Source organism: Abramis brama, assembly GCF_963993115.1.
Source record: "Abramis brama genome assembly, chromosome: 2".
Lineage (NCBI taxonomy): Eukaryota > Metazoa > Chordata > Actinopteri > Cypriniformes > Leuciscidae > Abramis > Abramis brama.
This window is the reverse complement of record NC_139964.1, coordinates 33,544,067-33,570,383: the sequence shown is the minus strand read 5'-3', so window position 1 is coordinate 33,570,383 and position 26,317 is coordinate 33,544,067. Positions and strand designations below refer to the sequence as shown.

Below are 26,317 nucleotides of genomic sequence, written 5' to 3'. Positions count from 1 at the left end.
TCTGGTAAAAATAAGACAGTGATTTCAAAGCATTTTAATAGTGATGTACTTCCTGCTGCCTGTTGGTGGCGCTATAACTTTGACTCACAATAGTCACATCTGTGCGATCGGCCTCTTACAACGAACACACTGCTGAAGTTTCATCAAGATCAGTTAATGTATGCAGAAGTTATAACACACTTCCTGTTTCATTTTTTCGCCATAAATTCGTTTCCTCGCCACGGCCAAACCGTTCGAGATATCAAAAATCCGTCCGCAATTTAGCATCCTCAATGTCTTGACTTCATGCACACCGAGTTTGGAGGCGAATCGATGAATTCCCTAGGAGGAGTACATTAAATTCCACAGCATGCGTTTCCAAACAACCCTAAATAGCCGACTTCCTGTTGGGCTGGCGTAAAACTTAGAGCACGAAAGTTGTTCGGCCCGATGAGTTCTATATGTGTACCGAGTTTCATATTATTACATGCAAGCGTGTCTGATTTATGGACAAGTGTTCGGATCCCGTTCCAGGGGGCGCTGTCGAGCCCCCCTGCCACGCCCGGGTACCAGCTTCAGTCCGGCCCTGATGGCCGCGGGTTCTGACCTGTGTGCAAAATTTCAAGAGTTTTCGAGCATGTTAAGGGCCCCAAAAGTGGCCGAAAGGTTGACAAAATAATAATAATAATAATAATAATAATAATAATAATAATAATAATAATAATAATAATAATAATAATAATAATCCTACCGAAAACAATAGGGCCTTCGCCCTTTCAGGGCTTGGGCCCTAATAATAATAATAATCCTACCGAAAACAATAGGGCCTTCGCCCTTTCAGGGCTTGGGCCCTAATAAAATCCTTACGAAAACAATAGGGCCTTCGCCTTTCAGGGCTTGGGCCCTAAAAAAAAAAAAAATCCTTACGGAAACAATCCTTTCAGGGCTTGGGCCCTAATAATCCTTACGAAAACAAGGGCTTTCAGGGCTTGGGCCCTAATTACAATTCCACATTCTGCTGCAACAGCAATACAAATCAAACTGAACTGGAATTTAAAAGACATTAGAAAACAGATGACGAAAGCGGCTTGTAAATGCACTATTCTATTTTAATTTTGTTGACGTTTGTAATAAACTGCTTGCTTTGTTTCTAAATTTAACAATGCACTATGGAACGTTGGCCTCTCTATAGCCAGCTGTGGTTGAAACATAAAATTACAAGTTACTTTCACATTGTTCAGTGTTATTGCAAGTATCTTTGGATAAAAAGAGGTAACATGCATGGCAACGAAGCATTAAAGTGACATAATTTGAAAATATCTCTGGATGATCATAATCTGAGCTTGTATTTTGATGGGTTCAACTGATCATCTGATGTTATTAAAGGGTACTTTGCTTTTATTTATTAATTTTTTTAAATGAACAAACCACATGGAGGAGCCAAATCACTGAGATGATATAGATCTGAACATTTATGGACACTATAAATCTGCTTCCACACTGAGGTGGAAATAAACCGTGGGCAGAATCTGAACAAGTACCGTGCAAAATATTTTTGAGCCTCTTATGAAAATGATATACGATGAGCAATGCCCTCTGTCATCTACAGCAGCCCATTTTGGCACAGCTTGTGTAAGATATCCTGCAAGTAACTTAAAGAGGAGTTTTAATGTGGGTGGGTGTAACTCCACTTCCACTTCCTCTCCCAGCTTATCTAGAGTCAGAAGAGAGAAGAGGCAGCTTCCTGCATTCTCAAAGCAGGCAAATGGATGAGATGAATCACTTGCATTTGACTCATGGTTCTTCAACACGGCAGCTGTGAGAGGTTCTTCTGCTTTCACTTACTCATTTTAAACGCTGTCTCAGACACAGGAAACCCCATGGCCTAAGACTGAATTACTACTGAACAGCTTTTGCTGGTAATTTTAGTCTGGCAGATGGATGGGTCAAATTTTTTGATGGACTCAGATGTCTCAAAGACTTATTTATGGAGATGATTCCATACCTGCAGCTTGTTCACCATTTCGTCAAAGAGTTTTCTAGCCTCAGGGCTGTTGGGGTCTTCAAAGTAATCTTCTATACCGATCTGGACTACAATAGACTTCAGGTTACGACACACACCTGTGAAGAGGGCGAAGCAGGGAGTGAGTAAGGGAGTGAGGGCAGAGGGCAATTTTACAGGAAGTGTGGGAGTATTGCATCTCATTGATAGCTCCAAATCTAAAGATACTACCAAATCTTGATTTACGATCATGGAGTTTTCCTACAACTTTATGGACACTTTATAAGTCTCATTTGAAGTTCATTTCAAATACAGGAGAATATTCTTGAATAGTATCTTGATTTTATTTAAGTGTCCTTATTATGCTTTCGAATATTACCTTTCAAGTGGAGTGTAATAGTGGTTTGTGAATGTAAAAGGTCTGCAAAGTTTTAAAGATCGAAGTGCGAGGGTTAAGGTTAGGTTAGGTTAGCGACATCTACTTTGACCCTCAAACACTGTAGTTGTAGCTGAGGCCTGGAAGAGTTTGGTTTGTTTTGTCTACATATTGGGAAGACGCTATTTTCATCGCTGCAAATCCACTTCCAAAGGATGAGGACTCGTGCTGGAATTGATATGGAGAAACTGAGGCCAACGTTCATATCACTGTGTATCAAGCACTGAAGAAGCTCCGGAGCTGCGTTTCGTTTCTGACAATTGACCAATCACAACAGGCTGGGCCATCTGACCAATCAGAGCAGAGTAGGCTCATGGGAAGGAGGGGTTTAGAGAGATTCTTCAAACAAACCATTTTCAGACTCTTTGAGAAATTAGGTGATTCTGCAATGTCTATTATGAGAAGATTAAATTGTTTTTGACCTTGGATGCATGTGAACCTGTTGTAGGAGACCACCAAATCAAAATTAGGAACCTTAATAATAGGGGTACTTTAAATGCTGATTATTAAAAATGCAAATTATTTATTTTAATAAAGCATGATTTAATAGCTCTTCTTTTGACATCAGGCTTTCATTTGGTTGATACTTGGTTTAGATGTAACCGTGCACAAATAGAACTATTGTTCACTAAAATACTAAACAATAATAATAAATCAGAATCTGAATCAGTGAGTGTGGACTCACTATTGAAGTGAAGCAGGGCTTTAGGAGTAACAGGAGTGGAGGTGAGCACCAGCATCTCCAGACCCTTCAGTCCCTCTCGGCACATCTCAGCAGCCACTTCTTGATTTATCTCACTGACGTGGTCCAACTCCAGCACCTGCAGCCGCATGCAGTTCCTTGCTGAAGATATATACACACAAAGATGGTTATTACAGTCTTTGTGGAGAACGCAACAAAGAATGTCTATTTCCACACTGGCTGTATTACTGATGATGTTTAAGGAATAGTTCACCCAAAATAATGAATATTCTATTCATCCTAAAAAAAAAAAGGCTACATACTACATGAGAACTATATTTAGGTGGGCACAGGAAGAGAAAAAAACATGCCTAATATAGTGCACATGTAATATGAACACATTTCATGATGTGTTTATAGTGCTTTGTCATTTTGAACTGGACTAGAACAAATTAACTGTAAGATGGATTGAGAAAAACAAGTAAAATTACAAATTCAAAAACCATTCTGTTTTTCTTCCTGATTCAGTCTTCTGAGTGCTCTATGTAAAGCTCAGATGAAACCTTGTGATTTAGAAAGGTCAAAACCATTATATGTAAATGAAATGACACAGTAAAGTAGGTTAAAAACAGAAAGCATAACAGAAAATGGCTATTTTTTCTTCAAAACATTTATTTATAGTACAATATGCCTCCAGAAGTGTCATTTCCGGTGTCTCTTTGTCCCAGTTTTCAATGTGAATAACAAGTTCTTGTCTATGCTAGATAGATAATAGGGTTGAGTGATGTTGCCTCGTAATGCTGATCTGATCAGTAATGCTGATCTGTATGGTTAGTATAATATTTTTTTTTAGGGATGATGGTGCTAAATCAGAGCAGAGCTCAGAGCAGAGCTCTAAAGATATACGTTTAAAATGACTATATATACATGCAGTATATATACACTCACCTAAAGGATTATTAGGAACACCATACTAATACTGTGTTTGACTCCCTTTCGCCTTCAGAACTGCCTTAATTCTACATGGCATTGATTCAACAAGATGCTGAAAGCATTCTTTAGAAATGTTGGCCCATATTGATAGGATAGCATCTTGCAGTTGATGGGAGATTTGTGGGATACACATCCAGGGCACGAAGCTCCCGTTCCACCACATCCCAAAGATGCTCTATTGGGTTGAGATCTGGTGACTGTGGGGGCCATTTTAGTACAGTGAACTCATTGTCATGTTCAAGAAATCAATTTGAAATGATTCGAGCTTTGTGACATGGTGCATTATCCTGCTGGAAGTAGCCATCAGAGGATGGGTACATGGTGGTCATAAAGGGATGGACATGGTCAGAAACAATGCTCAGGTAGGCCGTGGCATTTAAACAATGCCCAATTGGCACTAAGGGGCCTAAAGTGTGCCAAGAAAACATCCCCCACACCATTACACCACCACCACCAGCCTGCACAGTGGTAACAAGGCATGATGGATCCATGTTCTCATTCTGTTTACGCCAAATTCTGACTCTACCATCTGAATGTCTCAACAGAAATCGAGACTCATCAGACCAGGCAACATTTTTCCGGTCTTCAACTGTCCAATTTTGGTGAGCTCGTGCAAATTGTAGCCTCTTTTTCCTATTTGTAGTGGAGATGAGTGGTACCCGGTGGGGTCTTCTGCTGTTGTAGCCCATCTGCCTCAAGGTTGTGCGTGTTGTGGCTTCACAAACGCTTTGCTGCATACCTCGGTTGTAACAAGTGGTTATTTCAGTCAAAGTTGCTCTTCTATCAGCTTGAATCAGTCGGCCCATTCTCCTCTGACCTCTAGCATCAACAAGGCATTTTCGCCCACAGGACTGCCGCATACTGGATGTTTTTCCCTTTTTACACCATTCTTTGTAAACCCTAGAAATGGTTGTGCGTGAAAATCCCAGTAACTGAGCAGATTGTGAAATGCCACGCTCAAAATTGCTTAAATCACCTTTCTTTCCCATTCTGACATTCAGTTTGGAGTTCAGGATATTGTCTTGACCAGGACCACACCCCTAAATGCATTGAAGCAACTGCCATGTGATTGGTTGTTTAGATAATTGCATTAATGAGAAATTGAACAGGTGTTCCTAATAATCCTTTAGGTGAGTGTATATATATGTATATATATATATATTTATATATATATATATATATATATATATATATATATATATATTTGATCAAAAATACAGTAAAAACAGTATCATTGTGTATAACTGTATTTTATTTTCATATATTTTTACATTTATTCCTGTGATGGCAAAGCTGAATTTTCCGCATCATTACTCCAGTCTTCAGTGTCACAAGATCATTCAGAAATCATTCTAATATGCTAAACATTTCTTATTATTAATATCAATGTCTAAAACAGCTGCTCTGCTTAATATTTTTGTGGAAACTGTGATATTTTTTTCATTATTCTTAATGAATAGAAAGTTTTACCAAATTCTGAAGGTTATCTATGTTATTGACTGCACTAAAGCATAAAAATACCATAATATGTTTGCAGACATGTAGGAAAAATGCTATATTCAAATTCTTGCCCACTGACAATTTACCCAATAGTAGTTCAACACCCTGGGTTGCCAGTTCATGGAAAACACAGTAATGGTAACCAGCAAACAAACTGGGTCTGAGATCACAAATTCTACCAGATGGAAATAAAAACATGGCAAATGTATACATTAGCTGATCAACTTATACTTTAAGACTTTCCATTGTCAATTACGCTCGTTTCTGTCAAGTGTCCTCAATCTGGCGACCCGCGTGAGCGTCCAGTCAGAAACATTTGGACTACAGAACCCAGTTCAACTGCTAGTTGTCAATATTACACCTTTAGTGCACCTTTAATGTGTCTTTGCTGAATAAAAGTATTAATTTCACACACACACACACACACACAAAATTGTGACACTAATGTATTCTCGCTCACCCAAAGAAGCCAATCCCTGTATGCCACAGCCAGCCCCGCCCACACCCAAAGCTCGCAGGTGTGGCCAGCATCTGCCAATGGTCTGCAAGCACCTGTTACTGAAGCGTGCTGGCTGCTGACTGCACAAAGACAACATTTGAAATTATTTACACTAAACTTTAAAAAAGAAATTGTAATGTCAAAAACTTAAATGAAATGCTCAAAAAATTCAAGTAAATGCTGCGTTTAAATTAATATCATATTTAAGCTATCAAGCCATGTAGGACAACTACTTTTAACAAAAATCTACAAATGTCTTTGAAACAAATTACGGTGCATTTCGATCTTACCATGGATGCAAAGGTGCCACTTGTAGTGAGATGATGTCTCTGCAACCAGCTCCTAATGCCCAGATAACCTCCTGTCCAACAGGGTCTGTCGCACTCCTAAAACATCATCAATATCTGAGTTTTTTTTTCCTCTGCCTATGCAAAGCCTGTTTTGACCTGCCAAAAGGAACTAAGCAACCAAATACATTAATTAACATGTTTCTTTCTACTGTGACCTGCACTGCCCTTTGGAGATAATTTTAAAAGCTTTCTGGCTAATATATGTATGAATTTTATTAGCTCAAAGTCAAAACCACAAAAGTACAGGGAGAAATAAAATATGAGATGCACGGAATTTTTTTATTTCAATGCATTTATGTTTGCTCACAAAACTACGGTGTTCCTCGAGAAACTCTGCATACACCCACAAAACTTCTGTGATGGAAATAATATGAGGTGGGAGGAAAAACTATATTACAGTGCTTCTGCAAGTGATAGAATGCAAATGTTTTGCAAGCGAACACAATTTTTTTGTGAGCAAATGCTTCTTGTTTCTTGGAGGAACGCAATACTTTTGCGAGAGAACCCAAACATTTTGTGAGCAAACTGAAATACCATTTTTCCTCCCATCTCATATTTTTGTCCTATCACCATGTCCCCCCATGTACTTTTGTGGTTTTGACTGTGTGTGTGCGCTTATAAAAGTCGTGTATTAGCCAGAAAACTTTTTTAATTATCTCCAAGGGCAGTACAGGTCAGAGTAGAAATAAGCATGTTAATTTATGTATTTGGTTGCTTAGTTCAAGAACACAAAAGCATTGAAATATAATTTTTCCTCCCATCTATTTTTTTTAAGATCACCATATCCCTTTAGGGGTTCCGTACAAAAGTGAGTATCTTATAAGAGAAAACTCATTGTTGTGACCTTATGGCCTTAGTTAAGCTAAATTATATGCAAGTGAAATCTACAGGTCATTGCAAAATATAAAGATTTTTCATCCTTAATACATCATCCAGTTAACGACTGCCATGATATGATTATGCTGATTAATGAATAACTATAATAGACTCTAATGAATAACTACATAAATATTATAATTTTTCATTACAGGTAGGCCTATGTAGTAAACGTGTCTCCTATGTACAGTGGTCATTTATACAGTTTAAGGGTCATAATACAAACAATATCTGACTGCGAAAATTTGCAATTAACCAATCAGAATCAAAATTGTACGCTAAAAGGATAAGTGGTATACTAACAGTGTTATATTAACAGTGCTCCCTTGTGGACCAACCTGTATGTGACAGCCTGTAGTGCCCTGCAATAACAGCTCGCCAACCACAGAGAGCGATCAGTCAACAGATTTGGACAATGAGACACCTTCAGGATGAGCAGATTACTGCCGGTAGCTTTCAACAAAGCCTCCAAACCCTCCTCAAGACAGCCACTAAACAAAAAAGAAAGAGAATATATTAATAATTCAGTACATGACTACAGTTACCAGACGTCCTAATAAAGTTAAGACAGTCTTGATTTTATTATCTTGGGGTGCCATTTGCCGCAATAATTACTATTATCTTTCATTTGACGGCTGTTAACAAATGTTTTATGAATGGTTTGTCTCGTATAGGATATTTTAACATAAAAAACAGTCTTCCTGCTCTACATCCAACAATGAAAATTCTGTCATTATTTACTCCCCCTCATGTCATTACAAACCCGCAAAACTTTCGTTCATCTTCAGAACACAAATAAAGATATTTTAATTAATTCTGAGAAATTTCTGTCCCTCCATTGCCAGTCTACACAACTACCACTTTGACACTTCAAAAAGTTCATAAAGAGATCGTAAAACTAATCCATATAAATCGAGGGGTTTAGTCCAAATATTCTGATGAGACACAATCGCTTTATATGATTTAAGCTTTTATTCACATATTAACATTGATCAGTGAATATAAACAGAAGGTCAACCGAACCTGCTTTGACCTGCGAGAATGAACCTCATTGGTTCTTGCAGAAGCTCAAACGTGCTGCGTAACATGAGATGAACCTCATTGGTTCTTGCAGAAGCTCAAACGTGCTGCGTAACATGAGATGAACCTCATTGGTTCTTGCAGAAGCTCAAACGTGCTGCGTAACATGAGATGAACCTCATTAGTTCTTGCAGAAGTTCAAACGTGCTGCGTAACATGAGAATGAACCTCATTGGTTCTCACAAGTCAAGAGAACATGATTGAGCTTCGGTTTACCACGACTGATGTGTGAGTTGATGAATGTTCATGTGAATAAAAGCCTAAATTCAATCTGTTCATCATATAAAGAGTTCGTGTTTTTTTTTTTTAGAAAATTCTAACTAAACCGCTCAATTCATTTGGATTAGTTTTACGTTCTTTTAATTCACTTTTTAAAGTATCAGAGTGTCAGTTAAGTAGCTGTCGATGGAGGAACAATAATCTCTCAGATTTCATTCAAATATCTTCATTTGTGTTACAAAGATGAACGAAAATCAGGTTACGGGTTACGAAATACGGGTTTGAAAGGACATGAGGGTGAGTAAATAATGACAGAATTTCCATTTTTTTTCAATCCACCAAATATTCAAATTAGGATGATTTTCTTTCATGAGGTTTTCGACTGGCACTCTGGTTGAGGTGGTTTAGCAGAGCAATTAACAGGCAGCTGATTCTGTTCCCTTCTCACGCTGGATCTCTGAACAAGCACTTCACAAGTGTCAGACTGTGTGAGCGAGTGAGTGTGTATCTGTTTGGTGTGAAAGAGTGATGAGAGGGCAGAAGGTAATAAAGAGGAGGTGTGTAGAGCTGTGGGAAGGCAGTAGCCACACAGGGTCAGTATGGTACAGTAAACAGCAGGCGCAGAGGGAGACCGTGTTACCGTGTGCTCTTCAGATATTCTTCCTTTGTTTCCTTTTTCCCCCTCTGCCGGGGTTTGAGGTTCTGGAGGATGAGGGAATGCGTCTGTGTGCACCACTGAGACACAGTGCACAAGAACTAAACAAACATAGTGAGAGACAGAGTTAGAGAGCTTGGCCTTTTTCAGGACTTTCAGCAGTCACAAAATACATGGGCATCATTTATGCCACGCTGTTATACATCACATTCAGATCTGTCAATTTTTAAAGATGGAAATCATATTAGTTTGTTTACTTCTAACACAACATTACACATTTGAATTATGAATAATTTTACTATATTGGTTTGATGCTTTTACCACATTTACTGGTGCAATGTACTAACTTAACATGACAATTTATTACTTTTATTTTATATATAAATATATATATATATATATATATATATAAAGATGAACATTTTTAGCTAAATGAGTAAAAAATCTATTTTTTTAAAAATCCTTGTGCCCCTAATATCTTTCTATACTATTATATATTTTTTAATATTCCTTTTACAAAAAAGCCAGTTCCTTAATGACATCATCCTCTTGGTCTAGGAAGTGACATCATTACATAACATTTATAAATGATCCCAATTAACTTCATACGGAAACCCTTGTGTCAGCTAACTCTCAATCCTTTACTGAGCAATGGCCATCTATAGTTCTTTTCTTCCTTTAAAGCTTTACTTTTTTTAACTAAAATACAACACAACCATATTATTATTATTATTTAGTTAACAATTAGTTCAAAATGTACTGCTGTATTTTAGGAAAGACCCTTTTACTTTTAAGTTGTTAGTCTACTGGTGGCTTAATCCAAAAGCATTTCTGCAAAATAGATTTAGAGTTATTTTAACAATAATGTCTTAAACATTTAAGACAGACTTACAGGTTATTATAAGTAATTTAACAACTTTCACTAGAAGTTTAATGCATGTTTTAATGTCATGTTATAGTGTTAGTCTAGACTCATTTCATTTCAACATTCACAGTGAAAATGAATTAATAGTTCATTCTTTCATTAGCAGTTTGTCAATTTGAATCCAATTCAATTATAATGCTGTAATGTTGTCATTCGTAATGTTGTCAGAGCTGATTGGTTTGACTCAAGGCTTAGATATCTTTATTGAAGAATTTTCTGAAATAGCCACAAAGAAAATAAATAAGAAATATATTCTGTAAGCCAGGCTCCTAAAAAAAGTGGGTGGTCAGTGCCCAAATGTAACAGGAGCACTACTGTAAGCATGTTAGTGTGAATGGTGTTAAAAACCTTTGAGGAGATGCGAGCATTCTCCAGCAGAACTCTGGTCCAAACCGCTGGGTGACGAGCCACAAACTTCCAATCCCGGCACACCTCGGCCGCCCGCAGGAGTGTCTTCGTATCCAGGTAGGTAAAGATACAGAAGAGAGCGGCACGCATCTTCAGCACCTCAGGACTGATCACCTCGTTGAATTTAGAGGGGCTTTTCTCATGGCGGCAATGCTTGTATCCCCCTTCAGAACGACCTGGTGACAGGAAGAATAAGAGATCAAGGAAGACTTGCTTGACAGCTGTAGTCACCATTCAGCTTCCCTGCATATAAAGAGCAGACATTTAGCAATTAGAAAATCACATAGTTTTCATAACACATAAGAATAGGAAAAATATATATTTTTTTAATTTTGGGGTGAATTTAACTGGCTCCATGTATGTCCATATGGTGGCGCCACAGTCAAATAAAAAGGACAGTTATGAGCCTCTGTTCACTTGTCTCAGTGCCTCCCACAGGTTTTGAACATCTTCCAAAATCATACCATCAGCAGGCCATTTCTATCTCACAGCTCCAGTTCGACAGACTCAGGTCTCCTGAGTCATCCACAATTTGTTGAAAATCTAACGAGATTGAGACTGAAGAAATGGGTGTTGGCAGCATTCGCATACATGTTTAAGACACTCAGAATCTATCAAGCAAAAATCTGCCAAAAGTTGTGACTCAAACAGGCTCTCAAATTTAATGGTGCTAACAGAATGGAGCTTGACCTTCTCCTGGCCATGGCATGGGTTTGATGTGTACTGAATGCATACAGTTAAATACAAATGCTAGCAATGGAGGATTCTCTTGGGATAAACTAACCATGGTCCAAAACCAAACATCAACTAGCAGTAAGATGGGAAAAGATGACTCTGGATCAGTGGATGCAGGCAAGTTCATCCCACATTGTTTGCTGCAGAGAAAAATGTCTTGATTTCTGAAATTTACACAAACCTGTATTTGATCCAAACCTGTATGAGTTTTTTCTTCTTCTGCTGCTGAACACACACACACACACACACACACACACACACACACACACACAAAAAAAAAGATATTTTGAAGAATGTCGGAAACCAAACAATTGATGGGCCCCATTGACTTCCATAGTGTTTTTTCTCCATACCATCAACTGTTTTCTTACCCATATTCTTCAAAATAACTTATTTTGTGTTCAGCAGAAGAAAGAAAGTCATACAAGTTTGGAATAACATGAGGGTGAGTGAATAATGACATCATTTTCATTTTTGGATTGGAATGGGAAAATATGATTGTTTATCAATTGATGCAGGCAACTTGATCCCACATCGTTTGCTCCAGAGAAAAAATGTTCTGAAATTATAACACATTTTTAAATGTTTATTAACTGTTCTTATTAATAAAAAAAATTAAATTGAACAAATGGCACAATAATAACTATTTTAAATAAAAAATATGTACTGAACTGACATCCAAATGTGAACAAATATTTTCTAAAATATTAAAATAATACCAATTATATAAAATAATGAAAAGAAATGTGTTAATTACATTAATTTCCTCATTTAAACACAAAACAAGTCTGCACTTAAACAAATTCACAGAATACATCCCTTGAACTCTCATTTAGAACTTCCAAATACTTTTCCAGGTTGGCGCTGACATTGTTTGGCATGGATGGCATATGATGTTAGCCTGGCAAGCCAGACCTACATCAAGATGTTAGGTCTGGAAACTCACCATAGACACGGCTCAATCCGAGGGGCGGGATAAACGGCTGTCTTTCAAATTCCCTCTGCACGCAATAGGACAGCGCTTCAACCAACCAGAGCGTTTTCCCAACAGCGGAGCTTAGTTGATAGATTCAACTTTTGCCATATCTGGCCGGCAAAACGACGAACACATCTTCCTTTTTTTAAGAATGACTTAAGTGCCGTTCTTTGCTCTTTTCTCAAAGAAAAACTTAACTCCAAGTCGCGGCCAAAGCCGATTCGAAAGACCGTTGTTCTCCATCAGCAGCCGTCATTCTTTGTTTTCAAGTGGCAGCCGTCGCAACTCTGTCGTCATATGTTAAGCCCGCCCCCGCCTACTCTATACACGACGTGATTGGCCTGACCCAATTTAGGTTTTTGCAGCTAGAAGGTCTATTGAGAGTTGCTATACCCACCTGGCTGCGAAATACATTTTGCTGCCGCTAGGGTGCGTCTAGATTTCTAGGCTAATATGATGTGGTTCAAATATAGGATTTCATGTTGGCTTCAGTCATGATAGAATAAAGAATTCTAGCAAATATACTTGCATATAATTATAATTAACTCCCTTAAAATGGTCAATATGATGTGAGCAGGCCTACTGGTGCCCCTTACAGATTGATTATTACATTTTCTGCCACAGCTGAACAAAGTAGAGGTGACACACTCGACATGCTGCTTAATAACCATAGTACGATGCATCTTTGAAGAAATCCTCTAGCTAGTCACGACTGTTTTCCTGTCACAAATCAGTCATTCAACCACATCATGCAGGTGGAGGAGTAATAACTTATTTTAATGAATCCGTTTGAGATTGAATTAATGTTAGATTTTTTTTGCTATAAATTACAGACATGGCATCTGAGGACTAATTCTCATTTTTCTTAGTTATTGTGCTTTATTTCCAGAATCAATCATAGGCTCATTCTTGCGTAACTAGAGCACGTACTCAAAACGGTGCTTTAAATCTCTTGACAAACTAAGAGACGTAAATTACATTTGTATCAAACAGTAATAAAAGATATAGATTGTACTAAATGTCAGCTTGCTTATTTTGCTCAAGATAAGGGTTTATTAAAGGTGGGGTATGTGATTCTCTTTTTTGCCCATTTTTTCAAAATCACTTGAAATCCTATTCCTAACCCACTTACAGCCACTGAGTTAGAAGCACTGAAATGAAAATTAAGCAATTTAATCATCTGTGGAACGGGCAGGACTCGAAAAACTCCAGCCAATCATTTCCAAGACCACCTAGAATCATTGGACAGTAAGTTTGTCAATCAAACGGTCGTACCCCCTCCCCCCATCCCCCTCCCATCCATTGCGTGTCCATGTTCTTCGAATGGGTGGAGTCAGGGCCAGCGTTGGAGGAAAGAAGGTAGGACCATTTGAGTTGTGTATTTTCAAAATCTGCCGGCCGTTTTGCAAATCCTCTGGCCTGTGTTCCTGACGGCAGTTTATTCATATGACCTAATTTCTCTCAGCGTCCTGGTCCTCTGACCTGACTATACCTGACCATTATTTGGAGAGTGGGTAGAGTGGCCACGGCCCTGACAAACCGCTCTACAATCGTTTAACTCACAAACACACATACTGGTAAAGGACATTTGCAACCATGGCAGCATTTGCTATAGATCTAGCCAGTTTCTGCCCCAAATTATGTTTTAAATGATTGACAAGCAGAAAATTACATTCACATTTATGCATTTGGAATTGGGTTCCCTGAGAAATGAACCATGCTCTTCCACCAACATTTAAAAAAAATACAAAATAATAAGCCCCAGGACAAGATTCTATACGCTCGTCCTGCCCACGCAGGTCAATGACGCACCTGTAGCAAGTCTGTATCCTCCACGGTTACCCCCGTGCTCTGCTCTCCTGTCTTGCTCCCACATTTCGGCCTCAGACTCTGTGGTGCGGGATCCTACGTCAGACACGTCGCCCTCCTCTCCCTCCGTGCTGTTCCGGTATGGCCGACGCTGCCAGTTCTGGATGGCCTGTTTGCGGAGACCCCAGCTCCGGGAAGCACCTGTCCTTTCGTATGCTCCTCCTCCGCCTCCCTCCCCAAGTCGGCACTGGACGTGGTAGTATTGAGCATCAGGGCAGTCCTCCAGAGCATGGAGGTCCACACTGTCACTGTCGTAACCTCCTGAACCCTGGGACACAGACTTTCCTCGTCCTGATGCACTGTTTAACAAAACCACAAAAGGGAAGCATGGAGCAAAACAGTCAGGCACAATGTTGTGGTTAATTTGCAGGAATTCATGAAAGGAATTACTGGAGATCTAGTGGTGACCAAACAGAACCATTCCAAAATAAAAGTTTAAACCCTCTCTCTGAGTTTGCATGTTTTGATGTCCACATGTTTGTGGCTGTAGCATTTCTATTGCAGAGACATGACCAAATATTAAATATTAAATGGACTTTTGAATTTAGTGTTGTTTGGTCAATATTAAACAAGGATTTTTGCTAGTTTCATCCCGACAAAGGTATCATTTTTACGTCCTGCGCCACGTTGTTTAAATAGAAAATGCATTTGTGCACCCATGGTCATGGTGCGCCCAACGAGGTGTGTACAGGCGCATTGTTGGCACGTTGCCATTTTGAGGCAACTGAAATAGACTGCGCCATTGACCAACTGAAACATGGTCTAAAGTCAATGCCGCAATATTTTTTTATTTAAAGTATTTTAGTTATTTAAAGGGCGCTTTAGTATTATGCGCCAATAGGCGGGTGCACAACGCCCGTAACTCTTCTTATTACACACACAGGGATGCGCGGCAGCACACAAACGTGCCAAATATTAAAAATAAAAGGATTACGATGTAAAAGATTATTATTGTGTACATTAAGATATGGTGGAATCCGGCTTGTGCCGTAGATGGTCTGCTTGCGTGCTTTAACCTCACGCACGAGCAGATCCGTTTGCGCTCTGGAGAAGAGTTCAGTGTTTCCACTTGCAAATTCCACCATGTAAATAGCGAATCCGCCATGGCACGAACGCAACTGGCTTTTAAAGGGAATGGGAGATGAGACTCTGATTGTTTTTTTTTGCACGTTTTGCACCCATTGTATGGGTCGAGAATCGAGATCCACCAGTTGAAAACCACTGCTTTAGGATACAGGGTTTGTGTTCAGAGTGTGTAAAAAGAACAGTGAGTTCACCAGGAAATATGATCAGATCTGTCTAGACAGACTTCCTATAATACACATAAACACACACCCACTAATTTAGAAATAAGAGACTCTGCAAACTCTATTATTTTTAAGCCTGAATGAGTAATGGGTTATTTCCTTAATACAATAGTGACTCTCAGTTGTTTTCTATCAAAACACTCCTCAGAGGATTCTTTTCAACACCAAGCGCTGGGTACACAACACTAAATCAACACTTTTAGGGGTGTCATGCACTTCTTCCTCTTCTTTTTTTTTGTTTTTTGATTAGCCACATTATCAATCCTGGTACAGACATGACCAAAAGAAAAAAAGCATTTTAACTTCACAGTAACTCTTATAGATCTTATAAGAGCTAATTAGCAGACCTTTATACTGTATAGAAAAGAGCCGCTTTGACATTTTAAGTTTGATAGTTGAAAGCAAATTATCTGAAGAAGCTGTGACTCAATTGGCCGACTAAATTTAGTCAATGCCAATGTCAATGCATTATTCCTGATTCCTTTTTACCTTCAAGACATATTCAACTTAATTTCAGTTTAATTGAATATGACACTTCTGAACACATCCACTGCACAAGACCTCTCCTTAATCATTACAAGATAAATCACTAAACTCAGGGAACAGTTAGGGCATATGCATGGGATTGTGGGTAAGGATAAGGAATGTTCTCCTCCAAGGCTTAGCAGGGACAGAATTTCCACTGGGGATTCCAGCCAGACATTTAGTCACTCTCCAGATGTTACAATTCAAAAGCCAACACTGAGACTTAAAGAGATACTGTGCTACAGCAGTCAGTAGTGACTGCAGGCTCCGCTGTAGGCAACTGACTACAATGACAGGCTTACTTTTCTATTTTACAGTGGGCTGAAGAGCAAACAACACACTAGAAATCAAGCTGGGACACATTGAAACTGCTTACACAGTAGGAATGTGTAATGCATGGCTGGCTATGGTAGAGATATCAAAAACCATTCATTTGCTCAAAAGCAAAAGCTAAAAAGAATGCATATGTAAAGTTTCTGACATAAAAAAAAATGAAATTCAGAAGAACTTTAAGACATAGTGCAGTCTCTGTATTGTATTATATTGTTTTCATAATGTTTCAGCACCCCTTACTTCAAATGCTTATTTGTGCCTTTTATTTGAAGCCAAAAATAGAGATGCTGAAATGTGTCAGATAAGAGAGACATACAAAATGTGCAGAGCAGTGGGTCACGAGGACTGGAATTGAGAACCACTGGCTTAAAGGAATAGTTGACCCAAAAATAAAAATGTTGTCATTACTTACTCACCCTCAACTTGTTCCAAACCTGTATGAGTTTCTTTGTTCTGATAAACACAAAGGAAGATATTTTGAATAATGTCGGTAACCAGACAGTTGACGGCACCCATTGAATTCCATAGTATGGGAAAAAAATACTATGGATGTCAATGGTTGCCGTCAACTGTCTGGTTACCGACATTATTCAAAATATCTTCCTTTGTGTTCAGCAGAAAAAAGAAACTCATACAGGTTTGGAACAACATGAGGATATGATGACAAATGCTTAATTTTGGGGCAAACTATCCCTTTAAATTTAATAAAATAAAACAATCAATTTATATACGACTTTTAAAAACACATTTTGTAATGTCTATAGTGCTTTACTCATCTGCCACAAAAATGTAATGTATTTGAATTATCTCTATGTCAGATTTTCTCTTTATGAATTAGCATGATATTATTAAATGAATTTGATCAAAAATAATAAGAACCCTAGTTATAATGACAGAATATTAATGAAGAGTATATACATAACTGTTCAAAAGTTTGGGGGTTTTAATGGTTTTGAAAGAAGTTTCTTATTCTCATAAAGACTGGATTTATTTGATCAAAAATACAGATGTTTTATATTTGAATATATTTTAAAATGTAATTTATTCCTGTGATGCATAACTGAATTTTCAGCATCCGAATTAGAGATCAGTCTAATATGCTGATTTGGTTCTCAAGAAAAAATTATTCTTATTATCAATGTTGAAAACAGCTGCTGAAATATTTTTGTGGAAACCATGACAGGATTCAGGATTCTTTGATGAACAAAAAGAACATAATTTATTTGAAATAAGTATATTTTGTAATAATATAAAAGTCTTTCCTGTCACTTTCAATTTAATGCATCCTTGCCGAATAAAAGTATTAATTTCTTACAGTTCCCACACTTTTTAGTTTATATGCCACTTGTTTATAAGTGACTCAGATGGATGATGGTGGTTATGCCATAATGAAGGAACAGCAGTGATCATTTCAGTCCGCTCCTGTCTGATTCAGTAGGAAGACCTGTGGAGTCTATGTCAATTTAGGGACAGCAGACTCCGGGCAAACCCACGCTCCTTCCTTCCCTCAGAGCACCAAATGATTCAAATGCACGCACACAACAGATGGATGTTGCTGTCTCACTCACAGATCAGAAACTAGCTAAACGAGCAGCCGCACAAAGGTTAGTTATGATATTTTACAGGGAATCACATAAATGGAAGATGACTTAAAAATAAAAACGAGAATAATATGTTTGTGATGCATATTAGTTATGCTTAGTGACTTGAGACAATCTCACTAGATTAATATTAAATCTTAAAAACAATGGTTCACAAAATAAGTCTTATTAAACAACAGTTTTTATAAAACTGAAAACAATATATATTGTCATGTTTTGCATGTGTTCTATGCTGCGCTAACGCCATGTCCTAATTATAATTCTGTATGCTTTCAAAATGCTTTTGCGGTACTTTGATGTCATACACTGAACGGTCTGCACAGCGCCGCTTCAAGTCGAACATACCTTAAATCTGCAGTGGTCAGGTGATACAAGCCGTAGCTCTCAGAAAATGATTTATTTTACACGTAACTACAAGTTCTATAAGCTTGTGAAGGCTTGTTACAGTTCAGAATGAACTCACCTCTAGTTTGGACTTTGAGCAATGTTCTCAGTTCAGTTTCCAGTGTTTTCTTTGTTGATGCTCTTCTGTTGCCATGGTTTTTGATTTGCCCTCATGTGTCTCACCTGTGTCTTGTTAATTATCTTGTTTAGTCCCTAGTGTTTCTGTGTATATATAGTTCTCAGTTTCAGTTGTTCTTTGTCTGTTATTGTCTATTTTAGTGGTTGTTCTCGCCGCGTTTCTTGAGAAGTTCATATGCCTACAAATTAACTCTCACAAAAACATGAAATTTCCATTAAAACATGATTTAATTTATAAAAAAAAAAAATAGAATTCTTTTATTTAGTTAGTTTCATGTCATTTAAAGTTTTGTTTAACTTTTAAAGTTAAAGTGTTTGGGTTTCATTATTGCGGGGACATTTGGTCTCTACTCTGTAGGCAAAACCTGACCTGACACTTACATGCTTTCAATACAACACAAAAAACAAGACTATCCAAGGAAGCAGAGTTTAAACTAATGTTTTCACCGCTATCCTTCTAGAGCCTTTGGTACTGGTTGTTTTCAGCCTTGTCCTTTAAGGCACTTTAGTTTTCCACACACAGCTCTTTTCGCATATCTTCTGCATGGCTGAGAGATTACAGACTGGTTTAACCCTGAGGCAAATGCAACAATCTAGTGATTTTCCCTAGACACATCCCAAACCAGGCTGACTCCAACATACCCATGGCTCACAGCAGATAAAAGACATAAACTTGCTGCTCTGCCGAATTTAAGATATATCTGCAAAATGGCTGGTGCCAAATCTTAGATCTAATACTTCAAAGTTTGAAGTAAAACTACACTTTATGTAGCACCTTATTTTGCAACACAGAAGTAAGCTATTTTCTGTGAACGTGTGCAAAATCTGTTTCATTAGTCGCTATAGGTAAATATCTTGAATTTGAAGCCAAAAATAAAGATTTGAATACAAGATATGAATACAACACAATATATGGCAATACAAGAAAAGAATGCAAAGCAGCATAATGGACCATTTTTGTACAGCTAAAATAACTAGAAGTGGATGAGATCGGAAGCCTCGACAAGTTCAAGTTACAGACTGCCCTTACATTAAAAATAAGGTAAATAAAAGTAAAGGTAAATTCTGGCAACAAGTGACTGTCTTTACGAGTGAGTCACTGAATCAGTCATTCAACCGATTTGTTGAAAAACACTAATTAATTCAGGAATAAAACACCACTACATTGACACTATTGTGAAGTATTCCATTGTTCTCTAGGACTAGATAGAAAAAAATCAAATGACTAAATTAAATTAAATTAAATTAAATGAATTGCATAATATACAAATTAATTAATAAATACACAAAAATGATTTAATTTAATTTTAAAGTTAGTGATATTATTAAATTATAAACACATTAATATACAAGTCTAAAACTCCATAATAACTGTAAGAAAATTTGGCTGATGAGAAAACATTCATATATTTGTGAAGTCATGCAGGCAGAATTCTGCTGTCCCGAGACTTACGCAGTGCTGGGGGAGGAACGTCGATCGGACACTTGGTACATTCCCCTGGATGGCCCAGAGATACTGGAATTTCTCTATGAGAGAAAGAGTGAGAAATCAATTGAGAGTGTGTGTATGAGAGAGAAAGATGCTCCAAAATTTCACTGAACACATCTGAGATACTGCAGCTCAACATCAGTAGGTAAATATAAATAGAATCAAAGCAGATAGAGAGGTATAGGGTAGAAAACGAAGAGCTGCCTCAGAGAGATACAGTACATGGGAAAAACATGTCATATTTATGTCAGAACTTTATTGACCATTACCACTTTGTCGGTTTGAGGATTGAGGTTACCACTAACATGCTTTAGCGTCAATATTCATGCTTTATGAGGACTAGGTTTAGTCTGGGTCAACACTGATAATATGTTTCAAAACTCTCTGAGTACAAAATAGCAGCAGTTTTCTTAGCATCACTGATTACTCATTTAGCTACTTTTATGCAAACTGGCTTGCCGTACACTAATTACATGGGCAATCCCCCTGGTGCAACCTTACCTGCGGCTTTGTGCCTTGCTGAAAGACTCAACCAGGCCAAATAATTGGCGAAATTACACCAAACCGTTTCCTGACAATCATGCTCACCTGATCGATTGTGTCAGTTTAACAAATCCACTGAAAGCCTTGTCAAAGGGTAATGCACATTTCTTGCTTTCTAATTTTTAGAGAAAATATAGTCTAAAATCGTGTTTATTTAATTTCAGCCATTCTATTAAAAATGAAACATTTTGGTAACGCTTTACAAAAAGGTTCATTAGTTATCACTAATGAGCAAAACATTTGTTAAAGTATTTATTAATCTTTGTTAATATTAGTTAATAAAAATACAGCTGTTTATTGTTTGTTCGTGTTAGTTCACAGTGCATTAACTAATTTGAACAAATACAACCTCTGATTTTATTAACATATAAATGTTGAAATTAATATTAACTCAGATTAATGAATGCTGAAGTATTGTTCATTCTTAGTTCATGTTAACTAAGGTGGTTAATTAATGTTAACTAATGGACGTTATTGTAAAGTGTTGCCAACATTTCAATAACAATTGCATTTAAGGGCTTATTCACAATTGTAGGATCTCAAAAAGCAGTGAAATATGGTTATTTTTCTTGTTTTTATGGTGCTCTGAGTGAAAACAGCTTGGCCTACATTGATTTCCCTGTACAATTCTGAAAATAATACTTCAGGTGTTTTAGAAAAAAACAACATATCGATCAACTACTAATGACTTTCATTCATCAGACGTAGGTATTAGACTCACCAATCTCATGCAGGAAATAGGAAAACTGTGCCTTTAAATAACTGCTCTAGCTGGTTAGGTGATACACCAGAGGAAATATGGGCCAAGCAAGGTGCCATAGTGCTGACAGGCCACACAAACATTCACAAACACACACTGGACGCAGTGCCCGCAGAAATGGGGCAGAAAGGAAAAGCAGCACTATTGATTTCACTAGCAATGCACAGCAAAAAAGGCTGGCCGGGATTGTGGGAAATGCTTGAGATGAGAACAAGAAATCTGCATCTTTTTCTTGCTTGCTTTCTTTCTGGCTTTTTCCTGTTGTCATAACCCTGCACAGTGCATGTCTATGCTCTAATTTAGGCCAAATGTCCTGAATCACAGCATGCATGCTCCTGAAACACTGTTCCCTTCTTCTGACATCACTGAGAGTACTTCCTCTCCAGATAGTAGGAGACTAGAAGGCTGTGGCTGGCATTTGGGAACACAGGCTGTGTGTGAACTCAAGCTGAGTCAACAGTGCTGTATATACAATATGAGTGAATGACAAATGTAGATTGCTGTTTCCATGGTGGCAAAGGGGTCCCCAATGATGTCAGAGCAGGGTACTCATGTTAGGGTGTTGCCTGAATGTGCCATCAATAACAAGCCTAAAAATGGCGGTGTGAGTAACTGTGGCGTGCACACCTACACACACAGAATTTTGCACTGGCATATATACAATTTTTCAACACTGTAAAAGGTTCTCTGGAGCTTCACAGACCAAAGGTTAGCATTGATGAGTATTTAGTAAGAAACATTTCCTGAGTATTGCATTAAGATTTATTTATCTCACAGAAAATTTCAGACAGAATTGCAACCATGACAAAGCACTTTCATTCAATTTTCACTGCCTATCCTCAACCTGTTATAAAGAAGACCATGCACAATTCTCATAAAAGATTCTGTAAAAAAATGTCTCAGCATGCCCAGGTTCCAAAGTGGGAACACGGACAGTGTTTTTCTGGATGTGGTGGTAAATGCCGCTGTGTCCACAAGAAAAAGTCTTCCTTCACTAATTCAGATATTATAAAGCCTTAATCTTAAAAAAAGGGCTTACATTTTTTTTTTTTTTTTTTGAGTGTATGCACTTGTAGCTAATAATGCTAATAGGCTAATATATTTGGCTGATTACATAACTATCTCTTTGACTCTTGCAAATCTTTCTACACATACAGTATAAACAACCATTCAAGTTTGGTGTCGGTACTTCTTAATATTTTTGAAATTAGCCTTTTTTATCACCAAGGCTGAATTTATTTGATCAAAAATTAAGTAAATTCAGTAATATTGTGAAATATTATTACAATTTAAATGACACTTTTCTATTTTAATATATTGCAAAAAATTAATTTATTCCTGCGATGGTTGAAGCTGAATTACTCCAGCCTTCAGTCACATGACCCTTCAGAAATCATTTTAATATGCAGATTTGGTGCTCAAGAAACATTTCTTATTATTCCAACTCTCTTTGGCTCAGCGCTACACACCTCGGACAAGCAAGTCAACTAATGATATATAAGTGTGTTGCTTTACTGTTTATGGTTACCTAGCTTGTTACGCGTAGATTGTGGCTGTCACATTAGCTTTGCAGTTACTTGCGCTAATGTAAAGGTAGACAGCATCAAGTATGTGTGTGAATACACACACTGTAACGCGAGTGTTGTACACTTCTTTGTTATTTGGATAACCGTTTTCCTGTTGGTTATATGGTGTGCGCGATATCCGCATTTCAAGATCGCAGAGCTTGATGTAATTGTAATAAGATAAATTACAGACGTTACAGATCTCTGTACTAGAACATAGAGGCACAATAAACAGTTTTAGCCCCATGCTATCTGCAGCTTAAACAGCTAACACAGCAAAAACATACAAATTTTATTTATAGAGCTGTACACAATGCACAAATCTGTATAAGTCTGCTTCAGATGTATACCACAATATAATTATATATATATATATATATATATATATATATATATATATATGTATATATAAATATATATTACTTTTATTATATATGAAATATGAAATATAAATTTATAAATTTATAAATAAATTATGTAATATCATTTTGTCGTTTCATAGATCTAATTTTAAGTATTATTGTTATTCACTAAAGTACCGTATCCAGACATAATATTTTAAACTAACCATTCGGAAACGTCCTGCTGGTGCCGCTGAGTTGCAACTTCTTCATCCGTTGCTTCTCCATCTGGATCCGATTCTGGGTCGAACTGAAATGCTTGAACGACTGCGTGTCTTCGTGCCATTGCAATATCAACGTAAACATGCATAGCATGGTACCGTTGTTGCAAGATGGTCAAGGCCACACCCACCCTCTACCTTGCGCCGCCTTTTTCCACCTCATTAACATTTAAAGCTACAGACACCGAAACGGCCCGTCTGAAGGAAGCTCATTCTGGGACTGGCTTGTAGTGGCTATAATTCTGCACCAAGGCTGAATTTTTGGAAAAAGATTTCAGATACAGTACTAGGGAACACTAAGGCCTATATTAAAGCCTACAAAAAGTAGCATGTCATGGGACCTTTAAGCTTTGTATTTGTACAATAATTAAATAATTCACATTTTTAATTCACATGTAATGTGAAGGTAAATGTGAAAAGTACCCAATGACTGCATTACTCTCCAGGATTGCACCTTGGGCACATATACTCATAAAGATAGTTGTCTTTCCTTTTTTCACCTATGAGGTCTTAAAATGGTGCCTCCATAGGCGGCTTACTATGTTTAAGAACAGAGAAAATATTTTATACCTTTTCAAATGTTGTTCCTATAGTTGCATCACACTGACATTAGGGCTGGGAAAAAAATCGATTTGATTTAAAAATCGAGTTGGTAGGTCAAATCGATTCATATTTTCAAAAAAAAAATTCTCCCCCTACATTTTGCATTCGCCAAATCTTCCTTCAAGGTTTCCATAGCACGCTCCCTGCGGCGCAGCCCTCGATGCTTCACGACATCACGACAAAAAGAATCACGTTTAATTTTTGAACGGTCTTCTATGGCATCAAATGGTGGACAAAACAGCGCAAGCACATAAACACAGCACGCAAGTGAATTACAACAGTGTGAGCAACGTGACAAAGCTCGCACGTTAAATGTAAACATGCAGAACTCTCAAATCCCAAACTGGAGGACAAAAAATATGATTGTGCGCATAAATTAACAAGTCGCAAGCAGAAATAACAGCCGCGAGTCCTGACAGGTTTTACACGCGCAAGATCTTTTCTACACGCGCGCGCCGCGCAGATTTGAACACACGCTCGAGTTCTTTTCTACATGCGCGCGCAGATTTGAACACACGCTCGAGTTCTTTTCTACATGCGCGCGCAGATTTGAACACACGCTTATGGCAAGCCAAGAGGCTCAGAAATACGCCATAGATTAATCGCGTTTAAAGCCAAACGCCGTCAAATACGGCGTTTTAAACCGTATTGGACGCCGTAAAATTACAAACGACGCGCGAAATACGTCAATGACGCCGTATTTGACGGCGTTTTAGTGTGCATGGAAAGCGCCGCTTTTTACGCCGTTCATCTCGCCATATGACGCCGTAAAAAACGCCGTTTTGGTTGCACAGAGCGCGCGCTATTTTACGGCGTTTTGCTTATAGTATAATGAGACACGCCCACTGATTTCCACAGCCAGTAAGTTTGAACTGTTCTCTCCCAATCAATGATGAACTGAATCAAAAATGTAAAAACGTAAACGTAAAAAAAATTCTTAAGGTCTGTCATCCCGCTTTCGGTTTTGAGTGTCTTCGTTCGGAGAGAGCCAACAACAGCCAATCGCAACAGGAGGACATCATTCACGGCATAGCAACCAATCAAAAGATTTTCAGAGAAGCTGCGATATGGCATTTGTTAACAGGAAGGTCTGAGCCCCGCCCCTTAAAGTGTTAAAACTGACTCGTGTGCGTAAAGATTTCAGCTGCGCGTGTGTTCAAATCAGCGCGCGTTTAGAAAAGAACTCGAATCGAATCATAAATCGAGTTTTTTATAAAAAAATCACAGATTTTTTTAGGGGAAAAAATCGCCCAGCTCTAACTGACATTCATGACCACAAAATCCACACTTTGCAATCAATATATTGATTTGAGTTTTTAACAGCTTTTTAGGATCAAATTGAATGGTTATTCTATGTAGATATCGAAACAGCTAGTGATTCAAAGTTATGGATTTTCCATTGATAAAAAGCCCAGTCACATCAATATATGCATAAATGACTACAAATACAGGTGTAATCTCTGAATCTCTGATCGTTCCAATGCCAAGTTTTCTTTTGTCTCTTTCTCTCAGTTACCGTACCTGTCGTCCATTATGTTTGGATCCTTGCAGACTGCAGTGTCCCAGGCTGCCATTGGGGGTGGTGGCACAGCTGCTGATAATCTGGAGCTGTTTCTCAGCACGGTCGGCCCGGTCCAACAGCTCCTCGATGAACTGCTGAAGACGCAGTTTAGCATTGGCTTCACGCGCAGCTGTTTCCTGCAGGAACTGATCGATCTGGGACACCTCTCTGAGTGAGGAGGAAATGAATGGAAAGGAGAAAGAAATTTGTCAGAGTTACTATTAGAGAATTTAGTGATAGCTTGTCAGTTTGATCAATGCATTAAGGAGTATTGAGTCTGTAACTCTAAAAATATGGTGGTTTAGTGTGGTGTATATATGACCTTATGCACCCCTACCAACAGCGTTTCCTTTATATATTCATTATTCATATTATGCTCTTTTACAGAGTCTTAATTTTGTTTTTAGAGTATACTAGAATAGGTTTTCATGCTTGAATGTTGAAAAAACAAATTTTTGACATATTTTACATTGTTGCATTGTTGCAACCCCTCTCTTTCCAGTCTGTTAGTAACACATGAAGCCCCTCCTTCCGAAAAGCGCAATGTGCTCTGATTGGTCGGCTGGACCAGTGTGTTGTGATTGGTCAATCGATTCGAGTGTGTTTCGGAAATACGACGCCCCTTACCATAACTGCGGGTTTCAACAACTACTAACCCAACTCAAACAGGCCTTACCCCCTTTTTTTTGCATATGTCTTGGG

At 38.0% G+C, this 26,317-nt stretch overlaps 1 protein-coding gene across 3 annotated transcripts in view; it reads right to left on the bottom strand.

Annotated features, from left to right (window-relative positions):
* fbxo41 (F-box protein 41) overlaps window positions 1-26,317 on the bottom strand; it is a 78,114-nt gene that overhangs the window by 24,605 nt on the left and 27,192 nt on the right. For all 3 annotated transcript variants that reach the window (XM_084101338.1, XM_084101339.1, XM_084101340.1), the window contains exons 3-12: window positions 25,576-25,783; window positions 19,926-19,999; window positions 14,128-14,483; window positions 10,545-10,780; window positions 9,257-9,372; window positions 7,656-7,808; window positions 6,382-6,477; window positions 6,053-6,171; window positions 3,103-3,261; window positions 1,985-2,100 (exon numbers count right to left, since the gene is read on the bottom strand). In XM_084101338.1, the coding sequence (XP_083957464.1) occupies window positions 1,985-2,100; window positions 3,103-3,261; window positions 6,053-6,171; window positions 6,382-6,477; window positions 7,656-7,808; window positions 9,257-9,372; window positions 10,545-10,780; window positions 14,128-14,483; window positions 19,926-19,999; window positions 25,576-25,783 (1,633 nt within the window). The remainder of the gene's footprint in view (window positions 1-1,984; window positions 2,101-3,102; window positions 3,262-6,052; window positions 6,172-6,381; window positions 6,478-7,655; window positions 7,809-9,256; window positions 9,373-10,544; window positions 10,781-14,127; window positions 14,484-19,925; window positions 20,000-25,575; window positions 25,784-26,317) is intronic.